We start from the raw sequence: 24456 nt of genomic DNA, 5'->3' as shown, positions 1-24456 counted from the left end.
CCCTCTCCTCCTCCCCCTCCCCCTCCCTCTCCCTCTGTGTGTGTGTGTTTAAAATGTGTTCCCCCCACCACCTTTGAATGGAACACTCCACTGATTTCATGTTCTTCCAACAGGAAATTTGCCTTGGGTTTGTTTTTGTTTGCTGACCAAACTGAAATCCTAGTACTTCTCTGACTCCAGGTGTGGCTGATCCTCTCCAGAAAACCTCCAGACTCAAAAAGTACCGTTTCCGTGTGTGTGTGTGTGTGTGTGTTCATTTGCAGTGTGGCACTGTGCACTCATATCTGTATTGTGCAGGTGGAGAGAACAGAGGATGACTTCAGATGTTGTTTTCTCGGGTGCCATTTATTTTTAATTTTTAATTTTATTTTTTAAATAATAGATTTTGTAATTTGAACTTGGTTCCCCAGGCGTCCAAGTTAAGTGCTTGACTATCTCTTCATCCTCCACTTGTCTTTCAACAGTCTTATAGCACCCGAAGAGGTGCAGCATCCAGAAACGCACACCCCAATACCACAGTGAAACCCAGCAGAGCAAGAAAAGATTCCCTTTCTCTTCTTCTGTCTGTGTGTCCCACCTGGTGTCTTTTGACTGGGAGGTGGGTTGAGTTAATGGAATGTTTTCAAGAATGCTTGTTTGCATTCTCTGGGCACATCCCTCTGTATGTAGCCCTGAGCCAGGGGCAGGCTCCAGAGCAATAACAGCACAAACACCAGTCTCAGGTTCAGCCTTGAAGGTTTTTAGATGCAGTCCTTGGATACACACTCCCTATCACATAAAAAATGCATGGAAACTTAGTTTCTACAGAGTGGTCTTGCCCTGAAGTGGGTGACCCTTCTACTTTCAAACACACAGCATCTCCTCTGCAAACAGCCCTTGAAACCTCCCCTCACACCCAGGCTGCCAGGGCTCTCTGATGACTTCTTCAGTATCAGCAGGAGCAGGAAGCCTCAGGAGGCTCCACTGGGTTTGCTTTTAGAGTTTTCATAGATAGGCCTCTTATCTTCCAACCTAAATCACGTAGCAAACCAGTAGAGGGCGCATCCATCGTGTGTATGCAAGAAGGCATCCATCTGATATGACTGGAAGCCCTTCCTGCTCTGGCTTTGCCAACAAAGGCTGGTTAACACACAGTGTATGTGACTGAGCACTAGATGGAACAGGAGTAACTGCAGCCTGATCCTCGGCCCCAGGATTCAGATTCATTTTCAGATGCCTGTAGTTGGTGCCATCTCAAGGATATATATGTTCACATTCAAATCTCTGGGACTGGCAGATGTGACCTTATCTGGGTGAAGGGTCACTATGGATGTGATTAAGCTGACGAGTTTGAGATGAGCTCATCCTAGACCCCATGGGAAGGCCTTAAATGCAAGAAGTGTCTTTATAAGATCACATAGAGGAAGGATGTGTTAGTCAGGGTTCTCTAAGGAAACACAAGCGACAGAAGGGGCTCACACATACAGCAGGAGGGGGTGTTACAGGATGTGACTGTCTCCAGCAGAAAGGCTAATGATCAAATATCTATTCTATGAGAATAGATGTCTTTTTTTTTTTAACTTTTGAGACGGGGGGGGTTATTTATTTTTTTATTGGGGGGGGGGTGCTTCGAAACAGTGTTTCTCTGTGTAGTCCTGGCTTTACTGGAACTCATTCTGTAGACCAGGCTGGCCTCGAACTCAGAAATCCGCCTGCCTCTGGCTCCCAAATGCTGGGATTAAAGGAGTGTGTCACCACTGCCTGGCTCGAGACTGGATGTTTTAACAGTCCCAATCTGGTGCTAAAAATCCCAGGGAGGTCCTAGAGAGCTGCAAAACTATGTTGGCGTTCCTAAGAAGTATGTCCGAACACCAGCAAAGGAATGGCTCAGCCTGACTGATGTACTTCCTCCTTCTACGTCTTATGTGGTTGGCCTCCAGAAGGTATGGTCTGCATACTGGGTGGGTCTTCTGACCTCAAATGATTCAGATTTAGGGTAGGCCTCCTACCTCAAACGATCCAAGAAAAATCCTCCCCAGGTCTGCCCAGATGCTTGGGGTTTAGTTAGTTTCAGATGTAGTAGATGACTGACTACAGTTAGCCACCTTACCATATGGCCATGGAGGCAGAGGCCAGAGTGATGCCACAAACCATGGCAACCAAGAAATGCACCAGAAGCCAGAGGAGACAAGGAAGTACACTCCCCAGAGCTTTCAAAGGAAGCATGGACACCTTGGTTCTGGGCTTTGGGCCTTCAAAATGGTAAAAGAATTTCCTGGATCGTTGGGTGTGTTGTGTGTAACAATACATCTCTGTGTGTGTGTGTGTGTGTTCGTGAGTGGACACATGTGTTTGAGTGTACTGTATATGGTATGCACACATATGGAGACCAGAGATTGGTGCTCCATGTCTTTCTCAGGTGATCCCTATCTTATTTTACGAGACAAGGCTTCCCACTGAACCCAGAGCTCACTGACAGGGAGGCTGGCCATCCAAGGAGCCCCTGGAATCCTGCCTATGTTTCTAACGTGCTGGTATTGCAGGCCACACATCTGGCTCTTACCGGGGCACTCTGGCTGGAACTCAGGTCCTTGTGCTTTCATGGCCATCTCCCCAACTGCACATTCTGTCTTTTAAATAACCTGATTTGTGCCTTTGTACTGCAGGCCTGGGAAGTATCTTCCCACAGCGTATCACAAAGCCCCTGTGTGACAGCCCAGAGAGCACTCTTCCTCCATGGGGCTATTCTCTTCAGAGGACACCCCTTTATGAGGATGCAGCTTTTGGTTTCCATGAAGTGTTGAGATGAAGAAGGGTCCCTGTGACTCCACAAATAGTGGTGGGAGGCAGAGGTAGCTGTGAACTGGGAAACGGGCACACATCAACTATATGCCATGGGACACATCACTAATGTGTCAGTGGTCCTGTAACACCTATGAGGGGCAGCTCTCACCCACCTCATCTGCTGGGCCTCCAAGACTCTTCCTGTGCATCTAGGTGAGTGCCGCCTGCTTGAGAGATTGCTCACAGACTGAGCAGGTACCCCAAAGGTGCCACATGCAAGGGTGCTGGGATCATGCAACAGAATGAGATAAAGCAGTTTTGCCAACAGGAAGGGTCCTCAGACAATCTTCCAGAAACGTATTTCTATGTCCAGGTCTCTGGTGGACGGCCTTGCCCAATGAGCAAGCCTTAACCATTCCAGGGTCCGTTTGTCCTGATGCACTCAGACTTGGGGTTTTTCATGGAACACAGCCAGGTCCTCTGTCACTAATATGTCAGCAGTCCTGAGATACCTAGGAGGGGCAGCTGTCTCCCAGCATCCAGACTGTCAACTGTGGCCGCTTTATAAGTTTCCACTCTGTCGTGTACCCTGGAAGAACTTTGGCATTTGCATAAAGGCCAGCAGCTGCTGTCTCAAGCCACTTGGGCAACTTGAACTTCTACCCTTTAAATGCAGCTTTGTGTATAGGTCAGAACTTGACATTAGGCAGTTTTTCTTTATTTTTTTTGACACAGGGTCTCTCATTGAACTTACTGATTCAAATAGACTGGCTGGCCAGCAAGGATCTGCTGCCCCTGTCTCTTCCCCAGAGCTGAAATCAAAGCTGTACTCCAATATGTCTGGGTTTTAACGTAAGTGCTAAGGAATACAAACTCAGATCCTCAGGCTTGCGTGGCAAGCACTTCACCAATTAATCCAGTCATCCAGCCATCCTTCCAGCCTCAGAATGTGCTCTCAAAGGGACTTTTGACTACCTGAAAGGATGTAACAGTCACAGCCTGCGAAATCTCACTGTCTGAGATAAAAACTAAAACACACTCATGTACAAATTGCTCTTAGTTTTCTATGATTTGTAGCTAAACAAAACAAAAAACAAATAACAAAACCATTTTTTTTAATGTGTGAGTGTTCTGTCTGCATGTACACCTGCAGGCCAGAAGAGGGCATCAGTTACCTTTATAGTTGGTTGTGAACCACCATGTAGTTGCTGGGAATTGAACTTCACAACCTCTGGAACAGCAGCCAGTTCTCTTAACTGCTGAGTCATTTCACCAGCCCCACCAAACAAATTTAATTGAAATAATTATCAAGGGAAGATATAAAATCGTAAGGCAGTGTGCATGTCCTCAGTTTTATGGATTGGCTTATTTGATATAGAGTCTTGATATATTGCCCAGACTTGGGATTCTCCTGACTCAGCTCTCTAAGTAGGCAGAGATATATGAAATTATTTATATGTATACTTAGTTATAGTTCTATGTACAATGAAGAGCTGGAAGGATATCGGTTTCTAAGACACCAAGTTTAATACCAGGCACATCAACTGATTTTTAATACTTAGAGCCACTCCACCAGTTGTCTGAATTTATGAGGAAATCAAGGCTTTAAGAGTTTAGCAATACTCTCAAATTAATCCACATAGCGGGTAGCCACCTGGGGCCCCGGAACCAGGTCTGCCTGCAGTCAGAGAACGCTAGGATTTCACAGAAACAGAACATGGTCAGTTCTAAGTAGTTCTAGGACACTCTTTAAACAAGTGTTTCTTTAAGCATTTTTATTAGACTATTTAGTGTGTCTGAGAGCTCTCCTACATGTATGCATGTACACCACTTACATACCTGGTGTCCTGGAGGACAGAATAGGGCATTGGATCTCCTAGAACTAGAGTAAAAGTGGGTGCTATAACCAGGTCCTCTGCAAAAGCAGCCAGTGCTCCTAACAGTTCAGCCATCTCTTCAGTCCTGATGTTTCTTTTCAAATAAAGAGTTTTTAAGGGCTAGAGAGATGGCTCAGCAGTTAAGAGCACTGATTGCTCTTCCAGAGGTCCTGAGTTCAATTCCCAGCAACTACATGGTGGCTCAAAATCATCTGTAATGAGACCTGATGCCCTCTTCTGGTATGTCTCAAGACAGCTACAGTGTACTCATATAAGTGAAATAAATAAATCTTTTTTTTTTTAAAGAGTTTTTAAAATAAAAATCCAGAGAAACTGACAAATCAACCCTGTGACTTTGCTAGGAATGTAATATCTTCCTCATCCCTCCAGTTATGCTTAATAGAATTAAGTCTGAAAGAACTCTTGTTACAGTCATCCTGGGATTGCCAATAGTTTGTTATGTGACCTATGCCCCAGATAAAGAATCTGCCAATATGCCATCTGAGAGTCACAACCGTGCAGAATGAGGCCCAGCGGCAGCTCTCTGCAGAAAACCCTCTGATTTCCAATAAGAGGATTTTGTGGGTCATTTTTATTAGCTAGTCTTCTCTCACCTATGGCTGATCCTGGCTTCTTGAGATCTTAAAAAAAACCAAACCAAACAAAATAAAACAAAACAACAAAATCAGGAATAGAGAATGAGGCCAGCCCTTCCCTGCAGCGCTGTTCTTTTTATAGCCTGCTTGTTGCACTGCCACCATCACAGAGGCCAGGGAAGTTTCCTTGAGGGTTTGCCCAGCTATCTGAGTCACGTGGGCTGGGGCTCTTTTCCCTTGGACCTTGGCACAGTCAAGTGGAGGTGTGTCTTCAACGTGTAGGCTGTGAAGCTGCTGCCTTGGAAGAACAAGGATTCTTACAAGGGGAAGGGGAGCTTTCAGGTCTTACTTGCCACAATGACGGACAGAAGCCCTTTTGAGACAGACATGCTGACCCTGACCCGTTACGTTATGGAAAAGGGGCGACAGGCCAAAGGGACTGGAGAACTCACCCAGCTGCTCAATTCTATGCTGACTGCCATCAAAGCCATCTCTTCCGCTGTGCGCAAGGCCGGCCTGGCCAACCTGTAAGTCCTAGAGAGCATGCGCAGACAACCCTAATCAGGGTGTGGAAGCTACAGACAGGCATTTTGCGGTAGAAACTGGGTCCAAAGCTAATTTGCTTTTCGTGCTTATGTCTGCTTTGATAAAGCAGCCTTTAGCATGTTTTGCCAGGAAAGGGGAAAACTGCTTTGCAACAAACTCCAGAGAGAAGTGTGATTACTGGTTACTACAGAGTATAATGGTAACATTATAGTTTGTTGCCTCAAAACCTATACTGAATTCTCATTACTTATATTTGCACAGAGAGATTCTTACTGGGACTTTAAAATGTGTTCAGTTGTCATGACATGTGGGGTAGAAATAACCAGAACACAGATTTACAGGGCCTTGGCTGTCATGAAAAGAACCTGGTTCAATTTTCTTCATCTTCATGTGGTGTTCAGAAATCTCGACAGTCTGGGCTGGGCCGGGCAGAGCAAAACACCTTTGCTTGGTTCTCTATTGCAGAGTGGGGCCATGCTCATGCTGCAATGGCTGGTGGCCATAGCCAGGAATCTGGTTTTAAGGCACGATTAAGAGAAATCACCTCCTTTGGACTTCCATTTTGATTGTAGTATTTCCAGTGAAGGGACTCTCTGAAGTTGAAGGGGCATATATGTTTTGGGGGTGTGTGATGGAGAAAATCCCCGAAGAAGAGCCAGCAAAATCTACCTATTTAAAATGTCTATTCTCAACCGCATGGTGCCTTTATTCCCAGACTGTGACGGCATTAATTTCATAATTGCAATCATAAAACCACCACAGAGCTTACTATGCAAGTGTTTAGGTAGTAGGACCCAAGTTAAAGATGATTGACTCTTTCCCCTGCCTGTGCTTTCCCTTAACTGTGTGATTACCTCATTTGGTAAGAATGGCCAAGCGCTTGCTGCCTTTAAGAACATGCTTCCATGGAGCAGGTACTGTCCCTACAGGTGTTACATGTCTGTAGAATCTATTCCCCTAAGTGCACTCCCTTGTCTGGCCTCAGTAGAAGTGGATATGCCTAGCTCTGCAGAGATGATGTGCCAGAGTAGGGGGATACAGGGGTGGGGGGGGGGGGGGGCGCGCTGTCGCCTCCCAGGGGAGAAGCTGAGGGAGATGGGGCAGGGAATTTGTGAAGGGGGTCCAGGAGGAGGGGGGCAGTGGTCAAGATGTAAACTGTATAATTAAATAAATGAATGAAAAACAACAGAGAAGGAGGAGGAGGAGGAGGAGGAGGAGGAGGAGGAGGAGGAGGAGGAGAGAAAGAAGAAGCGGTTTCCAGAATGTGAAGTGCCTGCATGTGTGACGATCATCCCCGAGTAACATTAGATAGCATCTTTGCTGTTCTTGTGTTCCAGCTCTGCTATAATTAGGGCGGTTTCCTGTGACCACGCAGGACTTTTGCCCACACATTTACCTCTCCTCCGTGCAGGCCTCTCTGCCCCACGACAACTGTCTTGGGAGGGCTCCTTATGTATCTGCCACAGTCTGCTTTGCAGTGGTTCACCATCTGACTAAGAGCCCTTACAGAATAGATAGCTAGATAGTTAAGTGGTTTATTTAACTTGTTTTTTTTTTTTTTTTTTTTTAACCTTGTGGCTGTGGACAATGATTTATTCTCGCTAAGACCTCCGTGTTTGTAAATCTTGGCGGTACTAACAGTTTTAACGCAAAGATCTGTTATAAGGGTTAGTAAGTCATTGTGACTATGGTTCTGACAGTGCCAGACCCTGTGATAAATACCGAAGAAATGCCCCACTACTAGCTACCATGGTTCTGAGATCATTCAAGAAATTTAAAGGCTGGCCTATGTAGTGATTGACCACTAGGTGGCAGACTCACCCCCGAAGTGCTGTCAAAGATGGTCCTAGGTCTCTGGACCTGCTCTTCATAGTGGGAAAATCCTACCCTCCTCACACAGAAAGCAGCCACGGCTGGTGAGACAGGGACTGCAGGTGTCCTGGCCTTGTCCCATACAGCTGTGTCCAGTCTTTTGGCATCGTGACAGGACATCGTGGTTCACAGATGTGTTGGGCAGCATTCACGCACATGGCCGGTAGATGGCAGGCTGTACACGTTTGCTCAGCTCTTTCCCCAGCAGCAGCTGCTTACGTATAAGGCTGTGATCCCGATGCCGAGAAATCCAATTTAATTGTTCTCACTGTTTGCTTACATGCTGCTGTTTTGAACCAAGGGGTAACAGCCTTTGAGGTCATCATACCACACATCAAATTCTGGATGGGACTAAAGCGGGAGGGGAGGCCGTCAGTCAGGGAGAAGAGCGGATGCTTTTTATGGAGGTTAGCATCCATAAGCTCTCAACTAGAGCCACCTGTTCACATTACCTGAGGATTTCTTCAACCAATAAATTGAATTAAAATAGAGAGGAGAGGTTAAATGGGTTTTTTTTTTTTTGCCCACCCTTCTCCATAGTTCACCAAACATTTATTGCTCGTGTACCATGGGAATACAGGTTGCAAGACTTGGCCCTTGTCTTTAGCAAGTAGATGACGCAGAAAGGAGTCTTGCGCCATCATGAGGACATCTCGAGGTGTGCTGGTGTATAGAAGGGACATGGAGGGCTCTTGAGAAACTTATGAAGGTAGGTATGAGGCAGCACACTCTCAGGATGGCAGGACCAGAGATAAGGAGAGGAACAGCTACCCGGGGGCCAGAAGAAACAGGGTGTTTATGCTGGTGGAGTTGGAGCAGCCCAGACAGGACTTGACAGTCTTGCTGCTAGCGTGGAAGCATATCCATGCTGAGGATATGTGATGTGCCACCATGCCTGACACCCACGTAAGGACCCGGGTCTGAGTGCGGGTTAATTAGCTTCCCCATTGCTGTGATAAACACCATGACCAAAAGCAACTTGGAGGAGGAAAGAGTTTATTTCATCTTACAGCGTGCTATCATGGGTTGGGAATCAGAACAGGGACTCAAGACAGGGAGCCGGAGGCAGGAACTGAAGCAGAAGCCACGGAGAATGCTGTTCACTGACTTGCTCTTCACGGCTCACTCAGCCTGATTTAACCCAGCACCACCTGCTCAGGGGTGACACCATCCATAGTTGGCTGGGCCCTCCCACATCAGTCAGTAATAAGGAAGAATGGACGTTTCCACAGGCCAGTCTCATGAAGCAACTCCTTAGTTGAGGTTCCTCTTCCTAATGACTCTAATTTGGTTCAAATTGACAAAATTAAAGCAGCACAGAGTGAGATGAGACCTAAGTTATTGGGGACACCCTGAAGGCTCGAAGTGTGAGATCATCAATATTATGGCTCTAAAACACAAGCCCCTATAGAGAAGTTTGAGTTTAAAGCTTGATGTTCCAGTCAGTATAGAAAAGCTATGATCATTCACTCTTTGGTATCCTTAATTATCACGATGTGTCTGATTTTAGGGGCTCTCCTGACCCCTTTAGCTGCCAGTGCCAAGCAGGAGTCTGCATTTTAATGAGGCTGAATCTGGTTAACCTCCTTGGAAGACTAAGGTGACATGACAATGTCCCCAAGATGTAAAGAAAGTAACATTGAATATCACTGCTTTGAATCATAGCACACTCCCTATATATTTATAATTTGGAGATAGAAGAAGCGTGGGAGAGAAGGGTAAGTGTACTGTTGGTTTGGGCTCCGCATATTCTTTGCTGGGGTTAAGACTCCTTCAGTGACATAATCTACTGTGTCTTTTTAGGTACGGGATTGCGGGAAGCGTGAATGTGACAGGAGATGAGGTGAAGAAACTGGATGTGCTATCCAATTCCCTGGTCATCAACATGCTTCAGTCCTCCTACAGCACCTGTGTGCTTGTCTCTGAGGAGAATAAAGAGGCGGTGATCACAGCCAAGGAGAGGAGGGTGAGTCTAAGGCAGGTTGCAGTACCTCCCATTAGCAGTAGATGGTGCTACTGGGCTGAGGGAACGGGCTATTTTGCTTAGACTTTTTTCTCGGAGTGTCTTCTATTTTGCGATGATTGTTTTCTGGAAACAAAGCACGTCTCCGTTCTTTAGTTGGAAATCGTATGTGGTCTCATGTCCTTTTGGGTGAGTGTATGTCATCTAGTGCATCACTAAACAGGCCTTGGCATCATTTTGATAAACTTGGACTTGTAGAGTCCAGGAATAGGGAGGGTTTACTTGGGAAAGTCTTGACAAGAGCTGTACTCTGATTCAGTCTGATGCAGTCTCCGCCCCACCCCCACCCCCAGGATTTCTTATCTATGGCCTTCACTACCCTTGTACTGAAGAGGGCTATGATTCCTTGGAGGGGGTGGCTTTTTCCAAAAAGATTAGCCTGGCAAACAGACTAATCCAGAGAACACTCCATGATAATCCTGTGCTCTTGGCAGAGTTTGCTAGTGCACAGAGAGGGTTTACATTCAGCAGATTCACAGCGACTTATTAAAGACTGAAATTTACTGGTGGCCATAAATTCAGCCAACATTCAGTCATAATATTTTTCTGATTCGTTTGTGTCAATTTGACCCAAACTAGAGTCACCTGGGAGAGTCGCAATTGAGGTACTACCTCTATCAGATGGGCCTGGGGGCAGGTCTGTGGGATTTCTTAATTTATGATTGATGTGAGAGGGCCCAGCCTACCATGGGCTGTGCCATCCCTGGGAAGGTGGTCCTGACTTGTACAGGAAAGCAGGCTGAGCAAGCCACGAGGATTTCAAGCCAGTTAAGCAACATTCCTCCATGTCTCTGCTTCAGTTTCTGCTTTGGGTTCCTAACTTGGGATTTTCTCAGTAATGACTTGTGACCTTGGAGGTATAAATGAAAATAAACTCCCCCCACAAAGCCGGTTTTGATCTGAGTGTTTTATCACAGCAAGAGAGAAGCGAAAAACAAGCACTGTGTTGTGTGCTGAGCTACTTGTCCCTTGTCATACTCATTGGGAATTAAGGATAGGGCTATTTCTTTGTAATTGGTAGAAGAACTAAAAAGATAAAATCAAGTTTATTAAGCCCTTTTCACCTGTCTGACACAAACCACATAACCTCTATTATTTTCAGCTTTAAACTTCAACTACAGCGGCTCTTACACATCTCTTTCAACTATGATTGACTCCGTATTAGTTCTTGAATATATGCTAGCCCACTTTCTGTGCCAGGGGACTCAAATATCTGCTTGTCTAGCATTCTTCTCCCTAATTCTCTGTGTGCCCACTTTCCTTAATCACTGTCTGGTCTATCATCAGATTTTAGCTCTGTCTACTTTCTATCCACTCACCCGTTTAGGTCACCTATAGAGCATTTGTTTTTGATCAGTTCTACCATCTGAGCCTTGCAGAAGTGATAGCTAGTGTATTATTTTTCAGCTTACCCCAGACACATAACAAATAACCTGTTGAGCTATGTCCATAAGCAATGGCTTTTGGCATTGCAGAAACGGAAGGCCCATGGGTCTAACTAAATCTCTTGTTGGGACAGACATCAGTCACATACAGTCTAACATACAATTGTGCCAGTGGGTAGTTGTGCTGACTGAGTGCTTATCTCTCTGTGATTTAGGGGAAATATGTGGGTGCCAGTGGGTAGTTGTGCTGACTGGGTGCTTTTCTCTCTGTGATTTAGGGGAAATATGTGGTTTGCTTTGACCCACTGGATGGATCTTCAAACATTGACTGCCTGGCCTCCATCGGAACTATATTTGCTATCTACAGAAAGGTGAGTAGACAGGCTGGCATCTTTCCACTTGGCTCCTAGTCTGAAAACAGAGCCTGGAGTCCTATCTTTTCTTCCACCCACTAACCCCAGAATCACCTCTCTCCCTTCCCCCCATCTTGCATTCTTCATTGGGAATCTCCATCTACCTTTTCCCTGGGAAAAGTATTCCAGTATTCCCCTGGGAGAGAAAAATGGCAGGGGTCCCATTGGGACCACCTTCTGATTGTCTGGATGGAACTGAATATCCTTCATCAAAAATGCTAAGAACTATTGGGATTTCAGATTTTGAAATTTTTGCAAATACATAATGAGTTGTCTTGGGGATGAGCACAAAACTCACTTGTGTTCCTCATAGATCGTGTACCTATCAATTGCATGTAACTTTATATATGTTTTAGAGTACTCTAGACTGCAACCCAGGGTCAGGTATAGAATTTACCATGCATGAACTCATATTGGTACTTAAAAAGTTTCAGATATTAGAAGATTTTATTTATTCTATTTATTTATTTAAGCGGGGTCTTATTAGGTAATTCTAGCTGGCCTTGAATTTACAATATTCTTGCCTTAAGCCCCTGGATGCTGGAGTTACAGGGATGTGCTACCATGAGCAATCATAGCGATATTCCACCTTCACTAGGCTCTGAGCACACACATGCTCTACTTCCTAGTGAGACTCAATGCTTACTGTTAATTTTCTGTTGCTGCTGTGTAATTTAAGCCTCTTGCAGGGTTAAAATGTCTGTTGATTATCTTTTCACTAAATCAAAGAAGGCTTGGAATACCTATTGATTATCTCTATACTAAGTCAGAGGATTGCCAGCTTTATCTACTTAGGGCCTATAAACCAGCCAATCTGATGAGTTTTTCCGTATCTACAAGCTGAAGGGAGGACTGGGAAGAATTTGCTTCCAGGTGAGCTTAGGTTAATGTGAGTTTAGGTTGATGGTGGAGTTCAGTTCCGTTTTTAGTACATTGGAAGAATTTCTCTCTTTGCTAGGATCCCTTTTCAGCTTCTGGAAGTTGCCTGAATTTGGTCTGTGACTTGTTCATTTTTGAAGTTCACAAAGGTCCCAGGGCTTTCTCTCAGAATCTCTAAGATAGCTCCTCCTTGCCATTACTTCAGTCTTCTTGACTTGCCCTTGAGAGCCGAGTGAGTTCAAGCTTTCATTTGATTAGACTGGGCTAATATTATCCAGACAACTCAGGGTCATCTCTTTATTTTAAATCTATAGCCCCAGGCAAAATTCATTTTGCTCTGTAATACAACATAGAGATTCTGGGGGCTACTGTAATCTTGGGACTGTTCTGTCAACCCTACAAGGTTAATGCCAGAGGAAATCCTAAGGGTTGCCCAGCAACCATCTGGCATGACCATAAATTCCACATCAGCCTTCACAATCCGGACACTACTGGTCTGCACTCACATAATGGAGCCTCCACACATGACTTCCTTGTGTCATTTCTAGATCACAAACTCCCAAAGGAGCAGGAGACAATCACATGGAGCAAAAATAGCGTAGTGTTTCCAGAGTAAGTGATACTGAGACAAGGAATCAAAGGGGCTTTGTTTCTAAGAAGAAAGAAAGTAGGCAATACAGTTTGAGGTGAGGCACCCATTTGTATACTTAGGTGGTTTTCTGTGTGGGTTCTTTGGACATGAATCTTCTCTGCATCCTGCTTCTGGTGCTTTTCTATTGCTGTGACAAAACACAATCCAAAAGCAACTGTGAAGGAAAGAGATAATTTCATCTTACATCCCATCATTGAGGAAAGTTAAGGTAGGAACTCAAGTCAGGACCCTGGAGATAGAAAATAATAGCTGGGCAGTGGTGGTGCATGCCTTTAATCCCAGCACTTGGGAGGCAGAGGCAGGTGGATTTCTGAGTTCGAGGCCAGCCTGGTCTACAGAGTGAGTTCCTGGACAGCCAGGGCTATATAGAGAAACCCTGTCTCAAAAAACAACAACAAAACAAAACAGAAAATAGAATTTAGACAGACCATAGGGTAATACTGCTTATTGGTTCACCCACCTGGCTTGCTCTGCTATATTCCTTATATAGCCCAAGCTCGCCTGCCCAGGGATAGTGTCACACCCAGCGAGCTGGGTCCTCCACCATCAGTTAACAGTCAAATAAACATCCCCTAGACATGCCCACATTCCAATATGATGGAGACACTTCTTCAAACTGAAGTTCTTTCTTCCAAGATATGTTGAGTTGACAACCACCAAATCTGGGCTAAGTCTTTGCCTCAGTCCCAGGAAGTGGGTACAGACTTACACTGTCACCCCATTTTGTCCACTGTGCAGCATCCCATAAACCACTAACATGAATTTTTCAAAATATATGGTTTAAACATGAAGTGGCTGTGTTATCTTTTCACCGTGGTGATCAAATTCTTGATAGGATGAATACCTTCACAGGGAGGAAGAAGGCTTTGCCTTGGCTGTAGGTTTCAGAGGGTTCAATCTATGGTTACTTGGTCCCATGCACTGGGACAGACATCATCATGGTGGAAGTGTATGGTGGAGAAGATTCTTCATGTGATGGGGGACAGGAGCCAGAGAGAGACATAGAGAGTGGTAAGAGAGAGCCATCAAAGTCATAACCCCAGTCAGTGGCCTCCTTCCTCTGTGCCTGTCTTCTCATGTCTCTAATGAAAAGGTAGACTGCAAACACACAAATGAAGATGTACTGTCCAACACTGTAAAGTTTCCAGAATGTTCCCAAACAGTTCCATCAACTGTGGATCAAGCATCTACCTTACATATGAGCCTTTGGAACTAAGGACGCTTCATACCCAGTGCACAACAGCAGCCAAGTAGGTGGAGATGAAAGATCATATCTCAACTTTCTTTTCAAGGAGAAGGGTTGGCGATGCTTACTAGCTGAGATGTGTGAAAAACAATCACAATAGGCAAAACAAGGGAAGGCTACAGGCTTTTTGAAAAATTCCTTACAGAGCTCGGAGGGGCCGCTCCTGGTGAAAGAAGGGCTCTCCAGGCACAATAACGCACTGTGCATTTCTTCTTTTCTTCCACAGACCACAGAGGATGAGCCTTCTGAGAAGGATGCCTTGCAACCTGGCCGCAATATCGTGGCTGCGGGTTATGCACTGTATGGCAGTGCAACCCTGGTGGCTCTTTCCACAGGGCAAGGAGTGGATCTCTTCATGCTGGACCCGGTAGGCACTGAATACAGCGTCATTTGTTCTTGAGGACTCCATGAGCTTCTAAGTTTGAATTCTTGTTCCATGGAATAGTTTCCCAGTCATTCTGAGTACATGATTTTGGAGTTAGAGAACTCCATCATGCACAATATAAAGGACCTCATGCAATGTTTTGTATAAGTAAATTGTTTTAACAGAAACATAAAAAAAATTGTTTTTAATCCAATGGGTCCCATGTAATGTCCTGGATGTATAAATCATGTTAAATTTACCTCTTCAGATATTTACCTTTTTTTTTTTTGATGAAAACATTCAGTCTCTTTTTGTATAGCTTCTGGAGTAGAGTTTCTTTTCCACAAAGCATTCACCCTATTTACATGTTTAGAGAGTATCAAGAGGTATCAGTCCCAGACCAATGTCCAGATGAGACCATAGATCCTTAGAGCAGTCCTGTTCTTAAGCTTCTGTGAGACGATGGGTTCTGTACCCTGGTTCCCACTCCACTTCTGTGATGACTGAACACTTGAAGCATGGCTAGTATAAATGAAAGAAGGGAGTTTTACATGACTTAAAATATTAATTAAAGTAGGGCCCACATGAGTAGTGGCTTCACTTGTGGACAGCAAGAGCCTGGAGAATTTTCGCCAGTGTGCAGGAATTCCACAGTAGAGAGAGTGGCTAGAAAATGGTTCCTTCCAGTACTGTGTTATTCTCTTCACTGTTCATGATGACAGAGTGTCCAGCAGTAGGAAAGGAAGAGGCGTGGTCTCTAGACAGATGAGAGCCATGACAGCATAGTCCTGACCAAAGAAAGAAAAAGCTGGGTAAAGGCAGAATTTTTAAAAGGAAGGCTAAGCTTTTCTGAGGTGGGCAGATTAAAACAGAGAAAAACATTTAAAAATATTTCAAAATTATAAAATTTCTCCTTTAAATGACAGGAGATTCACCTATCAGTGGCCAGGTGCTTTGTTGAAGAGGTTGAGCTTTTATGAAAAATCCCAAATTATGACGAAAGACTGCTTCAGAGACTCCAGAATTCGCTTTAGTGGGAAACTCAGCATTTCACTTTAACTCAGGATTGCAAATATTTATTGAACGCCTTCAATACTCCAAAGAGCCACTCTAGACAGCAGTGATAAAGGCTCTCAGATGAAAATCCCAAAGTCAGCCACTGGGGCAACTGTATGATTTACCAGTGACTTCTCAGATATAAAAGCTTTTCATTATCAATCCTGCAGACCCAGCCCACTTCCTGTATCACTTTGCTAATGTCCTGGCTTCTCCTTTGTTTTTGAAGAAGAAGAAGAAAAGTCCTGAGAAATTCTTTGGTTCACGAACATGACCTTTGGGAATGATCCTTTTGAAAATTGTTCTACAATTCCAGCCTACAGTTAGACAGCACCACTTAAGTGTCAGGGAGGCACCTATTCTAAGCCATTTCCACCCACATGTGTCAAAGCAGCCCTATGAGGGACCATCCATCATTCTTGCTTGTTCCAGTTTTCTGAGGAGGCAGACAAGGTGCATTGAGTGACTGATTGACAGAAAAGAACCTGTTGGGATCATGTTAGTTACTGGCTGAATTCTGACCCTCTTCCTTTGACTATAAGCCAGATACCTTTGATCATATTCTGAAGAGGTTCTGGAGGCCCTAGGACACACAAAGCCGACTCTGGGACAAATAGGCAATCTTCTGCTCTTGGAGCCATGACAGCCTGAACAGAGGTCAGCATGAGGTCAGCATGAGAACTTGTCTCTGTGTCTGAAAGAGATACAGACCGTAACATAGTCTTCCCAGATCTGTCTTTGAGCCACACTGCACCGCAGAAAATAAGTTTCACAATGAGAAGTATATGAAGCTTTTGCACTCTTTGAGATGAGGACTTCAAACTGAAGGAGTGTTAAAGTTAATATTTAAATCTGTGGCACCCAATCTGCCTTATGGGGCATCATGTTCCCAACTAGGCAAAGCCTGAGGCCACGAGTGGCAGCCTGTTCTCACTGCTGGCGCAGAAGTACCAGCCCTTGCACCCATGAGATGCCAGCATGGGAGATGGCTCTGCCAATCTCCCATGCTGTCTCTACAAGGCTAGGTTGAGCCCAGACCATCCTGCCATCCACATGGTACCCGGTAGAAATGAAACTCTAATGATTAGAGATTATCCAAATGCTTTATATGTTTGACAATGCTCAATTAGCAAGATGCCCACACAATTAGAGGTGTGTCCCAATATCTAACCTTATGATATAAGCTGTTACCCAGGACTGCTCTCGATACAAGCATGGTCCTCCATGGCTCCTACATCTCTCTCCACCTAGCTCCTCCTCTTCCTCTCATTACTCCTCCCACATTAGCTCCTCCCAAATTACCGAGTTTATTGTAAATGTTACAGGGATGGGGTGGGGGGTAATATCCTGCTACAAAGGAGCTTTGTCAGTTGTAAATGGTAATTCCCTCGAGAGTGACCAACAGGTTCTACAGCAAAGTTTACAGAAGATTGTTCTCTGGTGGGTAGGCCAGATCTTGCTGGATGCAAGGATTTGCAGGCTGATAACTTGATTTTGTTGGATTGAATCTTTTGTTCAGGCACAGAGGGATTCATATATTTTAACTAAACTCTCAACTGAGGAAACAAACTCCAGCCTCAGGGAATTTGTTTGTAAGTAAGAGATAGTATGTCAAGTTACAAGGGCCTGTACACACATGCATATAGGTGTGTACACAGAAACACACATGCACTTGAATACACAGGTGTGCACACGCATGAACAATCAACCCTCACACACAAACACACACACTTGTGCACATACACACAGATGAACACACAGGTATACATACACATGAGCACACAGGTGCATACACGCAAACACCCCTCACACATACATGATCACACACACACACACACACACACACACATAAAGGAGATGAATTCAATAAATATCAGACTATCACAAAGTGAAGGTGCCCACAGTGGCTGATTGATGTCAGGAACCAACGACTACCAGGGGCACATTTTACTTACAGTAAAAAGAAGTTGGCTTTCTTTGCAAGGGGATGGAGATGTGAAAGGGAGCTGGGTGGGTTTGTTTTAGCGCTTGGTGATTCTTAGGGAGAATTTGAGGAGGAATAAGTCAGTTCTAAATGAGATGCTGTCTAGATGTGGGTGAAATTCAGGACTGAGTATCTTCATCTAGTTAGTGTCCTGCGGGCAGGGACATTAGGGAACACAGACTCACTGAAAAGGAAGCAGCTTCACTCACTGCTCTTTGGCAGGAGAGAAGAAGAGATAGATATTTCTGCAGTTGCTGAGTTTTCTAGTCTCTGTCCTGTTTCAGACATGATTGGCATAGCTTTGTTTACATATTTGGGGAGTAAAGCCAATATTCCGTGGGCAGCTTCTAGCCTGGCCATCAGCTGTGAACCCTTACCTCAGTCCTTCATATTCTTGTCACCAGCATTAACACAGGTCAGGTTTCCAGGTCCTAGAGACAGTAATGTTTAATGCAATGCCTGCCTTACCAGTCCTTAGGGAGGTGATAACCAGAACTAGGTGGAGAGTTGCTTGAGGGATGCTCTTCAGGGACTTGGGGCATTGGGCACAGGTTTATTAACAATTATGAGGGCTCTTTTTGTTTTTGTCATTTATCTCCTTTTGTAGGACGAACCTAGTAATGGACTGGAGGCATTTCTTTTTTGTTCTCCAGTAGAAGTGGCTAGGAAACCAGGAAATAGTAATGGGTTTCAAGATAGAACCATTAACATAAAATACTCAAACCACAAACTAATAGTAAAACCGTATATATCTATTATCTATGTAGGTTTTTTTTTTCTATCATTGTTGGCTCACTGAAGTCATTAGACTGGAGAAGAGAACCTAGGGATTAGGTTAACTAGGTTGCTTAGAAATGACATTGAAAACATGGAGGAAAAGGAAAAAGATCATGGCCTCTTTCCTTTGATTTGTTTTATTCTTTATTTTATTACTGCTTGGGCCTCTGTGAAGATGGCATATCATCTTATTCTTCCTGTCACTTATGAAGACACCACATGGCAGGTTCCAGATGACTTCAGGGAAGCCCCAGGTCCTCCTAGCAGGCTGATGTCTTCTAACATCTTCTGATTGTTGTATGATGTGCTACTGTCTTCTGTTTCCTGGCATGGGTCATCTTCCTCAAGTCCCTTGTCTCCTCAGGCTCTTGGAGAATTTGTGCTAGTGGAAAAAGATATCCGGATTAAGAAGAAAGGGAAAATTTTTAGCCTCAATGAGGGCTATGCCAAGTATTTTGATGCTGCTACCACTGAGTATGTACAGAAAAAGAAGTTCCCTGAGGTGAGTGAAGACAGCCTGGGCCACTGGCCAGGAGCAGTCTGTCTCTGTGATGTGCTATGTGTGTGACTTCTTCATCTCTTTAAAGGGGTTGATGCCACGGTTTCCAATTCTTATATGCACAACTCTGATGGACTCTGCCCTTCTTCATAAATAATCAATCTTCTTTGTACCTGAAAGTGACATATTAAAATGAATACTGCCCTATTCAGTCCCTCTAGGAATTTGTCAGCTGCCACATTTTCAGAATTCATAACTTCAGCCAGAACCACTCTCAGGTCATGTTTGCTCAGATGTAATCGATAGATATTGAATACCCAGTCACTGTGCTTTAAGATGGAATATAATCATATCAGTTTACAGGCTATCTTATCATGATCTTGCTGTTAACCATGGGGAATCCCATGTTGTCATTATTGTTTGTGATGCCAGGGCTCCAAGTCAGGTCCTTGCATATATTTTGCAAAAGCAGTGATGGACTAAGCTGTTCCCTGCCCTCACACCTCCTCACAGTATAGAGAAGAATGGAGAGAAAAATATCTACCTGCTCAACAACACAATCTTTCCTTGTCTTTCTGTGTGTGTGTTTATAGAGGGCTGTGTGTGTGTGTGTGTGTGTGTGTGTGTGTGTGTGTGTAGTTATGCCAGAAAATATCTTGGACACAGTTCCTTGGATGCTATCTTTTTTTCACCAGTCTGGAGCTTGCCAAGGAGGCTAGGCTGGCTGGCCAGTGATCCCATGGAATTTTCCAATCTTTACCTCCCTGGTACTAGAATTCCAAGCATGTATCTGCATACCCCAATTTTATGTGAGTTTTGGAGATTGAACTTCTGGATGCAAGCACTTACGTAACTTAGCTATCTTCTCTGTCCCACATGGTCTTTAGTTTTTGAATAATTCTTAAAAATATTTTATTTTATGTTTATGAGTGTTTTGTCTACATGTGTATCTGTGTACCAGTTGCATGATTTGTGCCAATAGAGGACAACAAAGGGAATTGGGTTCCCTTGGAATTGGAGTTGGAGATGGTGTGAGCTGCCATCTGGGTGCTAGGAGTGGAACCCGGGTCCTCTGGAAGAGCACCCAGCACTCTTAATCATTGAGGCATCTCTCCAGGCCCAGGAACGCAGAGGCCCTTTTGGCTTCTAACCCCGGCACTGGTGTAGGCTAGCTGCTAAACTTGATGGTTCTGATCTCTTCCCTTTTTGCCCTTTAGGATGGCAGTGCACCTTATGGGGCCAGGTACGTGGGTTCCATGGTAGCTGATGTGCATCGCACCCTGGTCTATGGAGGGATCTTCATGTACCCAGCCAATCAGAAGAGTCCTAATGGCAAGGTAACTTTCTGCGTCCACTGGCTGCCATGATAGTCAGTGAGCCACGGGGATCTTTCTGCTCCTGGTGTGCTATACGGCTACTGAGCTGCTTCTGCGCATGCGTGTTCTTCAGATCACAGAGGAAGAGACGTAAGGTCTGTTCCTTTCAGAGAGTTTTGAAGCTGTGGTAGCTTTGAGGAAGGAAAGGCTGATACGATTACAACTGGCGAGTCTTGCAGACCCCCTCCTCTGATTTCATGTCCATTGTTTGCTATAGTCACATGCTCATCTCACTCTGTAGTCACGTGCTTATCTCTCTCTCTGTAGTCACGTGCTCATATCACTCTCTCTGATGTCAGATGCTGATCTCTCTCTGCAGTCAGGTGCTCATCTTGCTCTCTGTAGTCATGTGTTCGTCGCTGTAGTCACATGCTCATCTCTCCCTGTAGTCACGTGCTCATCTCTGTAGTCATGTGTTCTTCTCACTCTGCAGTCAGGTGCTCATCTCTCTGTAATCATGTGCTCATCTCTTACTTTCTCTAGAGTTACAGGCTCATTCATATCTCTCTCACTTTTGCAAGCTGTGTCTGATTTTTATAAACACTAGCTGACCTGGGACCATTGACCCCAAGGAATCAATCCATTTTCCAGAGAAAAATATTTTGTAAGCATGGTCTTTGCACCTGTTTTGGAGGCTTTGTGTGTGTCCTGAGCTCCACAAGAATTGTGAATAATGGTGTCTATTCAGATCCCCTTCCCTGTCTCTAGAAAAGCAGCCTCCAGAAGAACCAGTAACAACTTTATGATACAATATTGAGAACAGCCACTATCAAGTGGGAGTCTCACAATCCAAATTCTTCTATCATGGCAACAACTGCCAACAGAAATGTATCTGTATTTTGGCCAGCCACAGAAATCATAGAGAAGCCATGCATTGTCATCTAAGCTGACTTTTGAGATTTCCATTATTGGAGTACCAGATTCAAATCGAAGATAAGAAATTTATGACAGTCTGTGAGCTTGAATGCAGACTGTCACACACAGGTTTGTGTATCTGGCACCTCTCTTTGTGAGTGTTTAGCTCACATTTACCGATCTGCTGACCTCATGATTACAGAGAAGTCTACACGAGAGGGCCACAGGAAAGAAAAGCTCGGCAGAGGATCCAGTGAGATTGTGCAGAAGATGTAATGCTCTTGAATAAACTCAAACTTTCCACCTGCTTAATTCCAGCACAGACATGTTTATTAGAATGACTGTGAATGAGCCTGAAAACGTCCACACATAATTACATAAATGTGTCCTGAACACACAGGCAGATAGAGATGTGTTCACTGCGTCATGACTGCCATCTAGACTGAAGATACCCTCAATTCACCATCTCCATGTTTTAGCTCTCTGTGACCACATCACTGTGTGCAGGAGCCTGTGTGTGTCTGCATGAGCCTATGTGTGTGTGCATGAGCCTGTACATGAGCACAGAAAACAGGGATGTGAGTGTGCACATGTGCACATATACATGCACATGAACATGTTCATGCACACGCTCATGCATAGCATACACACATGTCCATGTTCATGTGTATGTGCACATGCGCACACTCACATCCCTGTTTTCTGTGCTCAACTCATATGGCTGTGATAGATCTTAAATGCCTCCCTTACCAATAAAAGGAGACCACATGACCCAAAGCACCATGAATTTTTTTTCTGGTGAAGGCTACTTGTATATAATCAAGGTATCTGAGGTCCTCGCCCTTAAAATTGCATCATGTGCTAATGGTGAGCTTTTAAAATAGAACTGAATTGACAAACTGCTTATAGTCTGACTTATAGCCCAATGTCCAAATCTTCTCTATCCTCAAGACCCCTAGACAGAGAAAGAGAGGAGCAAAAGAGCGAACTCTAGAAGCACCTAAGATAAAGTTCCACCTGGCTGAACTGTCAGGACAGAGTAGCTGCCAGTGTCCTTCCTGTGGATAATCAGGGACAAAATTAGCTCCCAGGTGTGTTCATATGTGTTAGGTCTTCTGTCAGGTGCCTGCTACTGTGAGGGTCTCTGGGGAAGGCATCCTAAGTGTTTGGTTGACTTGTTAGTCACTTCCCCTAGAGTCTGAACCTGCCGAGTCTTCAATGTCTCTGGCTCTTCAGCCTTGACTGAAGACATTTTGTTTGTATCTTTGAGATAGCAGCAGCAGCAACACCAAAATTAAATAAATAAATACATAAATGCCAGAAAACAAACAAATGAAAAACCAAGCATGTCACATAGGCATAGATGTTACCAGACAGTTATGTTGCTTCAGGTAAACCTGGTCAGTGGTGCCTCTTGAGAAGTTACTAGCCCACGGAACCCAGAGGTGGGTAACAGCCCATTCCTAGGCTCCTTGTGGGCCTAGGAAAACACTCACACCCAGGATTCACACAGACAGCTCAGCAGTTCACACTGCTGTCAGTATTTAGGGGCATGCCTTGTGGTGTATCTGACCACTTGAAAAATGTATACGGCTATCCCCTTTTCTTCTTCTGCAGCTCCGGCTCCTGTATGAATGCAATCCTGTGGCCTATATCATCGAGCAGGCAGGAGGCATGGCAACCACAGGCACCCAGCCTGTACTGGATGTGAAGCCTGAGAGTATTCACCAGCGAGTCCCCCTTATTCTGGGATCCCCAGAGGATGTGCAAGAATATCTCAGCTGTGTGCAGAGAAACCAGGCAGGCAGGTAGTGAGCCTGAACTCATGAGCCCGCTTCCCTTTGTCTTTGTCAAATGAAAAACTAGATGAATGATCAATTGGAGATGGGAGGAAAAGAAAACAAGCCAAGGGAGACAGGTCACTTTCAGAACAGCGCCTTGCTGCTAAGGACAGGGTTAGAAGCCAGAGGTAAAGGTATGTTTGAAGGGCTAAAATAAAAATATGAATGTGAAAAGAACTCTTTTCATGTGTCTTCTGTCATGAACAACAATCTAAGTGGGCAATATAGGCCAGGGACTCCCACTCCTCAAACTCAGAGCTAGCGGCTACCCATCCCCACTCCCCAGGGAAAAGGCACAGGATCAGTCAAGGAGTGTATGAAGCTTAACTTAGGCTCTTCCTCTGCCCACAAACATAACGTATGCAGATACATATGCATATGCCGGTTATGTTGGGCAGGTTTTGAATCAGGAATCTCAAGCTACTAAATGCTGAGTCTCTCACTGAACCCCTTTCAGTCTGTGAGTTGAATGGCAAGCAACAATAGAGAAAATGAGGCCACCTTTCCACCAAGCCACATATGACTTGGAGTCTATACTGAAACCGAATGCTTACAGTTTTCAACTTTTGCATGTTCATTTTTGGGGAAATAGTATAAGAGACCCTAGAGTAGTGGCTCTCAACCTTCCTAATGCTGTGGCCCTTTAATACAGTTCCTCATGTTGTGGTGACCCCCAACGATGAAGTTATTATGTTGCTATTTCATAACTAATTTTGCTGGTGTTGTGAATTATAATATAAAATCTGATATGCAGGATACCAGATATGTGACTCTTATGAAAAGGTCATTTGACTTCCAAAGGGGTCGGGAGCCACAGGTTGAGAACCACTGCTTTAGAGTCTAACAGAAATCTAGTCAAGCTAGTCAAATGGCTCCACTCTTGATCAATTTGTGTCAAGAGTAAACAAGTATATGCCTCTAAGACCTCAATTTGTTTGAAAGATAGTTGCTATGTATGTGCATAAACTTGGGATATATATATATATGTATATGTATATGTATACATACATATATATGAATATATTTATATATTCATATATATTAAAAATCAAACAATTATATATATATTTAATTGAACAATTCAATTTGTAAAGTATTTGCAGGTACACAACAGCATACTAATACACACTTTAAAAATTTTGGACTTTCCAATTTAGTGTTTTCCAACCATAATATAGGAAATCTTAGGAAGAAATCACAACTGGAGCTCTTTCTCTCTTGCTCTCTCTTGATCTCTTGCCTTCTTGCTCCCCGGTCCCCTCGTCCCTTTGACACCTCTCTCTCTTTGCTCTTTGTCTGTCTGTCTGTTTCTCTCTCTCTCTCTCTCTCTCTCTTTCTCTCTCTCTCTCTCTCTCTCTGCCTCTACCTGGCTCTACTACCCTCTTAACTCCCCTCCCCGTGCCCTGAATAAACTCTATTCTATACTAAAACAAACAAACAAACAAAACCACA

At 44.3% G+C, this 24456-nt stretch overlaps 1 protein-coding gene across 1 annotated transcript; it reads left to right on the top strand.

Moving 5' to 3' along the window:
- Positions 1 to 5491: 5491 nt before the first annotated feature.
- On the top strand, positions 5492 to 23181 carry LOC114632657 (fructose-1,6-bisphosphatase isozyme 2). The gene is made up of 7 exons (XM_028781254.1): positions 5492 to 5763; positions 9458 to 9620; positions 11341 to 11433; positions 14479 to 14619; positions 18798 to 18935; positions 20150 to 20269; positions 22781 to 23181. Exons 1-7 carry the CDS (start codon positions 5594 to 5596, stop codon positions 22973 to 22975), a joined length of 1020 nt encoding a protein of 339 aa, XP_028637087.1. The 5' UTR covers positions 5492 to 5593; the 3' UTR covers positions 22976 to 23181.
- The last annotated feature ends 1275 nt before the right edge of the window (positions 23182 to 24456 follow it).

The sequence above is a fragment of the Grammomys surdaster genome, unplaced genomic scaffold (genome assembly GCF_004785775.1).
Source record: "Grammomys surdaster isolate TR1022 unplaced genomic scaffold, NIH_TR_1.0 375, whole genome shotgun sequence".
NCBI lineage: Eukaryota > Metazoa > Chordata > Mammalia > Rodentia > Muridae > Grammomys > Grammomys surdaster.
The sequence above is the reverse complement of the archived record's forward strand: the minus strand, read 5'-3'. Positions and strand labels throughout refer to the sequence as shown.

Excerpts from the sequence above, each read along its gene's own strand:
- LOC114632657 (XM_028781254.1), top strand. The coding sequence starts at position 5,594 with ATGACGGACAGAAGCCCTTTTGAGACAGACATGCTGACCCTGACCCGT. Across the intron at positions 11,434-14,478 it reads TATTTGCTATCTACAGAAAG|ACCACAGAGGATGAGCCTTC; the intron begins GTGAGTAGACAG and ends TTTCTTCCACAG. Across the intron at positions 14,620-18,797 it reads ATCTCTTCATGCTGGACCCG|GCTCTTGGAGAATTTGTGCT; the intron begins GTAGGCACTGAA and ends TTGTCTCCTCAG.